At 49.8% G+C, this 6,985-nt stretch overlaps 1 protein-coding gene across 3 annotated transcripts; it reads left to right on the top strand.

The window, feature by feature from the left end:
• The first annotated feature begins 2,833 nt into the window (after window positions 1–2,833).
• Window positions 2,834–5,373, top strand: LOC135973222 (myb/SANT-like DNA-binding domain-containing protein 2). Of its 3 annotated transcripts, XM_065555449.1 has the most exons (3): window positions 2,834–3,809; window positions 4,017–4,094; window positions 4,804–5,373. In XM_065555449.1, the coding sequence occupies exons 1-2, from the start codon at window positions 3,233–3,235 to the stop codon at window positions 4,049–4,051; spliced, it is 612 nt and encodes a 203-aa protein (XP_065411521.1). In that variant the 5' UTR covers window positions 2,834–3,232; the 3' UTR covers window positions 4,052–4,094; window positions 4,804–5,373. The 3 variants fall into 3 exon arrangements, with proteins under 3 accessions (XP_065411521.1, XP_065411510.1, XP_065411514.1); XM_065555438.1 differs by lacking the exon at window positions 4,017–4,094; XM_065555442.1 differs by having other exon boundaries at window positions 4,017–5,373.
• Window positions 5,374–6,985: the final 1,612 nt, after the last annotated feature.

Genomic DNA, 6,985 nt, shown 5'->3' with positions numbered 1-6,985 from the left:
TGCCAGAGGCTGTGCGTGAACCGCCCAGGAGTGGGGGTTCTCACGGCAGAGCAGGGTAGGGCTGGCTCCCAGAGTCAAGGATTGGAGTGACCTAGCAGATCACCAGTCCAGATAACACCAGTGGAAAAATGTCACAATGATGAGGCAAATCCCTGGGGCCTCACCATGGTGTTGCGGGTAGAGTCTGTCTTGCATGTGACTAGCGCCTACTAAGCCAGCCCTGTCTCTGGTTCAGCCGCGAGTCCGTTCCTCCCTGGTGCCTTCGAGCTGAGCTGGGGCTGGTGCCAGGGAGGGAGGGAGGGACACAGAGGGAAGAAAGGAGAGGGCAAAGAGGCTACGGAAGAAGGAGCCAGACATTGCCACAACCAGCTCTGGCCATCAGCACAGTCACACAGCTCCCGGGTTTCCTGCCCTTTTCAACTCCTCCACCACAGTCTCCTAACCTCTCCCTCCACAGATCCCAGTCCCCTCTCCCCAATACCCTCCCACAACCCCCATCCATCAAACTCCCTGTAGCCAATCCCCAAATAAATACTCCTCACCCCACTTTCTCTCCAAATAAATCCAAACAGCATAAAACCTCTTCCTGCCACAGCCCTCTCACCCCCTCTTTCACAGCCCTCCAGATAAACACCCCATAAAACATCACTGCCAAAACCTTTCCTCCACAGCCAAAAGCCCCACACCCAAACCCTCTCCTGCATTGCACACCAACCCAAGCCACATTCCCCAATAAACCCACCTCTTAAACCACCCCCTACTCGCCAATTCCCACCATCCCCCAAACACTTCCCTCACCCAACCTCCCTCTTCACCCCTTCCCTTTTCCCCCACCTTACTCCCTGCCAGGGCCCTTCTGCTACCATCAACATCCAAGTCAATCTACCATACAGATCAGCCCAAATGCCCCCAACTCATGGCTACATCAATCCCCCTCTTCCATCTTTAATTGCTCCAGTCCCCAATAGCTCATCCAGGAACCCACCCCCCTACCAAACCCCTCACCCCTTTAGTCCTGGCATCAGCATCCGAACTTCACTTTGGAGTGTTATGTGGGACTGGTGACCTTTTTCTACCCTCCTTTCACCTCCCTCTTCTTGTCTTCTTGGGATTGTCAGATGGCTAGCCCCCTGCTCATTTGGAGAAGTCCACTTTTGTACCTGAACCCCTTTGAGGAAGACTCAGGAAGCTAGATAACTGCAAAGGTAAGGTTTATTTCCCTTACTTCTTCACAGAGTTTACATTATTATTCCTCCTTCTCTTCTCCTCTCTTCCCTCCCCTGCCCATTTCCTCTTTGTGGTGCATCCTGGGAATTGTAGTTCCTGGACCCAAGGCTACAGGAACCACCTAGGAATAAACTCACAAATGCAAACTGGTGTAGCTATTTGCACCTAGTTAAATATAACACATCCTTCACCTTTAGAATAATCATGGTATAAGTTTAAACAGTCACTTTCAAACCATCACTTGAGTTCAATAACAAAATCCTCTGATCTTTTAGGCAGCTTCTTTGTCTCGCACTTCTCCCAACACCTGGAGAGGCAGGAATGAGATTATAGTGTGAAGAAATTCCCACTACTATAGATTATCCAATGTCCATCATTACTATAGGACTCATCAATGTTCTCTGGTCCAAGGTGGAAACCAGCATTCTCTTCTTCAGTTGCTGGTTGATGATCTGAGGAGAATCTTTAAATGTTCCATTTCTTTCCATCTATTAATATAGCAGAATCTCCTCGGATTTCTGCTATCTGTAAGGATGTGAATACCTTGAATGTCCTTTTTAGACTCTGAATGGTAGCTTCACACAAATAAAATCTCCAATTTGAAACTTGTGAGGTTTAGCACCTTTCTTATGATTTACATTCTGTCTGTATTGTTCTTGTTTGTTCTCACAATGTTCATGAGTTATTTCATCTGAAAGTTTGGTTTAAAAAGGGAAACATGTAAGCCTGTGACAGGTGGTAAGTTGTGGTCTGGCCTTGCATCCTCTTAACAGTTCAGAGTGATACTCAGTTGTTAAGACTGGGGTGCTCTTGTAAGAAAACAGTGTTTCACATAAAGCATCTTTCCATAGTCTCACTTGCAAACTGGTAAGTTGAAAACTTTTTTTCATCAGCCTGTTCGTTCTCTCAAATAGACCATTAGTTCTAGTATAGTTAATATAAATAATATAATATAGGATAGTATAAAGAAACCATTTTGTATTTGGTCCCATTGCTACTGATGTATTGCTGAATTTCAGTAGAGGTCAGTTGCATTCCATTGTCATTTGGAAATCCTTCTCAGGTGAAGATTGATGACATGAACTTAATCACTATTTCAGTGGTAACCTTTCCAGTCCATGCCACTTCTGGTTATTTTGACTGACAGTTTACCATTACTACCTTTGCATAAACAGGGTGGTCTTCAAATGGTCCCATTATGCTGAAAGCCAGTTTCTCTCATGGACAGTTGGGATAGTAAGTTGGAGTGAGAGGGACGCCACAGTTTTTCCGTGACTTGTCACTACTAGCATAAGCCATGCAATTCTTGATTACTTCCTCAACTTGCTTGTACATCCCTGGCCAGCAGAAGTCTTGCCACAATTGTCTTCTGGTTAGACTCATCCCCAGATGTCCTTTATGTGCCAGGTGAATCAATCTTTCTCTCAGATATGTAGGCACAAGATGATCAATTCTCAAAATCCACTCATTTACAAGGGACAGCTCATGTGATACATGTTTATATGGTTGCAAGTGTTCTGGTGCCATTGTCTTGTAAGGCTATCTGTTGACTATGTAAGTCTTTAGGTCCTGAAGGTCCTTGTCTTCTTTCATGACTGTTGAACACTGAGGCCTGGTCTACACTAGGCGTTTATGTCGAAGTTAGCGCCGTTAAATCGAATTAACCCTGCACCCGTCCACACTGCGATGCTATTTAGTTCGACATAGAGGTCTCTTTAATTCGACTTCTGTACTCCTCCCCGACGAGGGGAGTAGCGCTAAATTCGACATGGCCATGTCGAATTAGGCTAGGTGTGGATGGAAATCGACGCTAATAGCTCCGGGAGCTATCCCACAGTGCACCACTCTGTTGACGCTCTGGACAGCAGTGCGAGCTCGGATGCTCTGACCAGCCACACAGGAAAAGCCCCGGGAAAATTTGAATTTGAATTCCTTTTCCTGTCTGGCCAGTTTGAATCTCATTTCCTGTCTGGACATCGTGGCGAGCACAGCAGCACTGGCAACGATGCAGAGCTCTCCAGCAGTGATGGCCATGCAGTCTGTGAATAGAAAGAGAGCCCCAGCATGGACTGATCGTGAAGTCTTGGATCTCATCGCTGTGTGGGGCGATGAGTCCGTGCTTTCCGAGCTGCGATCCAAAAGAAGGAATGCAAAGATCTACGAGAAGATCTCTAAAGACATGGCAGAGAGAGGATACAGCCGGGATGCAACGCAGTGCCGCGTGAAAATCAAGGAGCTGAGACAAGGCTACCAGAAGACCAAAGAGGCAAACGGACGCTCCGGATCCCATCCCCAGACATCCCGTTTCTACGAGGCACTGCATTCCATCCTCGGTGCTGCCGCCACCACTACCCCACCAGTGACCGTGGACTCTGAGGATGGGATACTGTCCACGGCCGGTTCCTCAGACATGTTAGGGGACGGGGAAGATGAGGAAGGAGATGAGGAGGGCGAGGCAGTTGGCAGCTCTCACAACGCTGATTTCCCCGACAGCCAGGATCTCTTCATCACCCTTACAGAGATCCCCTACGAAGCGTCCCCAGCCATTACCCCGGACACAGAATCTGGTGAAGGATCAGCCAGTAAGTGTTGTAAACATCTAAACATTTATTTTTAACAAAACAGGAATATTAACAATTAAAAGAATGGGTTGTTCATGATTAGTGTGCCCTAGGCGCTTAACGGTTTAGTAAGGGGCAGTGCAAGTTTTGAAAAGAAATCTAGCAATGTCCGGTTTTCAGTGATTGTCCTGCACAAGCCGCTCTACTGTGTATTCCCTGCTACTGCAGCTACAGTAAAATGCGGTCTATATGTGCGGGGATAGAGCAGTAATCCTCCTGGGACATCTCGATGAAGCTCTCCTGGAGGTAACTTGAAAGCCGTTGCATGAGGTTCTTGGGGAGAGCGGCCTTATTGGGTCCTCCGAAGTACGACACGTTGCCGCGCCACGAGATTATCAGGTACTCGGGGATCATTGCTCTGCACAGCAGGGCGGCATACGGCCCTGGTCTTTGGAGGCTTTCCCGGAGCATTCTCTCTTTGTCGCTCTCGGAGATCCTCATCAGGGTGATGTCGGCCATGGTGACCTGCTTTTAATTAGGTAGGGGAATGTTAGTGTTGGGACTGCTTTCCCGTTCCTTTACAGAACTGTCACCGCTGGTTTGCAGCCACGCGGTGGAGGCGGGAGAGGGGCAGCCGAAAGGGATCGTTCCCGGGGACAGCCGCGAGGGGGTGGGACAGGGGCAGAGTTCCCGCTTGCCGGATTGCTGGCAGCAGGGACTGACATTGATTTAAATGTGAAATGAGGCCAGTGGTAATATAAAAGTTTTAAACTGCCACAAGTGTACGGCTTACCATGTCTGCCTGCAACAGAAATTCCGTTGTGCTGCCTCGCTTCTCAAATGTGCTGTTCAAGACCCCAGGCACAGAATGCGAAGGCCGAGAATTCGACCTTGTGCTGAGTGCGCATGTGAAAGGTGCTGTGCATGGTCTTGTTCACAGAGAAAGACTATGTTCTTTGTTCACAACTACATTTATCTTTCAGAGGAATTCACTCCCTTTTTCCCATTTCCACAGCCCCGTCTGCGACTGTCTCACAACCTAGCCTGGAATCACACTCCCAGAGGCTAGCGCGGATTAGGCGTAGGAAGAAGAGGACACGGGAGGACATGTTCTCTGAGCTTATGGCCTCTTCCCAAGCCCAGGCAGCACAGCAGACCCAGTGGCGGGAGAACTTGACCCGAATGCACCAAGCCAACATGGATCGGGAGGAGAGGTGGCGGCAGGAAGACCAGCAGGCGACTCTAACGCTGCTTGGACTACTGAGGGAGCAAACGGACACACTCCGGCGCCTTGTGGATGTTCTGCAGGAACGGAGGCAGGAGGACAGAGCCCCGCTGCAGTCCATCTCTAACCGCCCTCCCCCGCCACCAAGTCCCATACCCACCTCACCCAAAGTGCAAAGAAGGAGAGGCGGCAGAGTCCCTGCTAACTCTCACTCCACCCCTGCAGAGAGCTCTAGTAGCAGAAGGCTCTCATTTCCCAAAATTTGAAAAGTTCTTTCCTTCCCGCCTGACACAAGCCCACGTCCAAGTTTCACCTCCCAATGCCATGTGTAGTTGATAATAAAAAATTCGTTTCTGTTAACTACTGTTTCAATCATGTTCTTTTGGAGGAGGAGGGGAAAGGGGGTTGGAAATTGGACAGGACAGTCTCCTTTGGCAGGGTACATAGTCGGGGGCAGGCACAGCAGCAGGGCACATACACAGTGCAGTGATGCAGTGACTAGTTGCCCCGGTTAGTCTGGGAGGTTGTTTTGATGTAATGTTGGGGGGGGTGGGTTGCTCTGTGACTTTGTGGCGGGGGAGGGCAGTTACAGATCTTAAGCGCCGGTCCTTAGACAGGATCACAGAGCCACACAGCATGGGATCTGTAACCGTCCTCCCCCTGCCACAAAGTCAAATAGACCTCCCATACACACAGTCCCGATCAGGAGGGGTGACAGGCTCCGTTGAAACAAGCATCCCACCGCAGCGGAGCCTGTCAATCCTTGAGTTTAGAAGCTGCATTCGCATCACAACACTAGACCCGCCCCGCACCACAGTCTGCGTCCCAGTTTTAAAAAATTCCCGCTAAAACAGTATTAAAGAAAACGGTGTGCTTTAACAAAGTAGAACTATTTTTATTTCGACACGTGTGTTGGAGGGGGGGTGAAGGGGGTATGTAACTGGATAGGATAGTCAACATTACCTGGGTAAAGAAACGGGGGCAGGTTTAGCTTCTCAGTACACAAACTATAAAATCACAGGTTACCCTGCTCACTCAGGAACTTTGCTTTCAAAGCCTCCCGGATGCACAGCGCTTCCCGCTGGTCTCTTCTAATCGCCCGGCTGTCTGGCTGTGAGTAATCACCAGCCAGGCTATTTTCCTCAACCTCCCACCCCGCCATAAAGGTCTCCCCCTTGCTCTCACAGAGATTGTGGAGCACACAGCAAGCTGCTATAACAATGGGGATATTGGTTTCGCTGAGATCACAGCGAGTCAGTAAGCTTCTCCATCTCCCCTTGAGACGGCCAAAAGCACACTCCACCACCATTCTGCACTTGCTCAGCCGGTAGTTGAAGAGTTCTTTTTCAGTGTCCAGGGCGCCAGTATAGGGCTTCATGAGCCAGGGCATTAGCGGGTAGGCTGGGTCCCCGAGGATGACTATAGGCATCTCCACATCCCCAACAGTTATTTTGTGGTCCGGGAAGTAAATACCTTGTTGCAGCCGTCTAAACAGACCAGAGTTCCTGAAAACACGAGCGTCATGAACCTTGCCCGGCCATCCCACGTAGATGTTGGTAAAACGTCCCCTGTGGTCCACCAGTGCTTGCAGCACCATGGAAAAGTATCCCTTTCGGTTAATGTACTGGGTGGCCTGGTGGTCCGGTGCCAGGATAGGGATGTGAGTTCCATCTATGGCCCCACCGCAGTTTGGGAATCCCATCGCTGCGAAGCCATCTATGATCGCCTCCACGTTTCCCAGGGTCACTACCTTTGGCAGCAGTACATCAACGATTGCCTTCGCTACTTGCATCACAACAACCCCCACGGTAGATTTGCCCACCCCAAACTGGTTCGCGACTGACCGGTAGCTGTCTGGCGTTGCAAGCTTCCACAGGGCTATGGCCACTCGCTTCTGTACACTCAGTGCAGCTCGCAACCGGGTGTCACTGCGCTTCAGGGCAGGGGACAGCAACTCACAAAGTTCCAGGAA

Source organism: Chrysemys picta, chromosome 1 (assembly GCF_011386835.1).
Source record: "Chrysemys picta bellii isolate R12L10 chromosome 1, ASM1138683v2, whole genome shotgun sequence".
Taxonomy (NCBI): Eukaryota; Metazoa; Chordata; order Testudines; family Emydidae; genus Chrysemys; species Chrysemys picta.
Note: the sequence above shows the minus strand (reverse complement) of the source record. Positions and strands in the feature narration are given on the sequence as shown.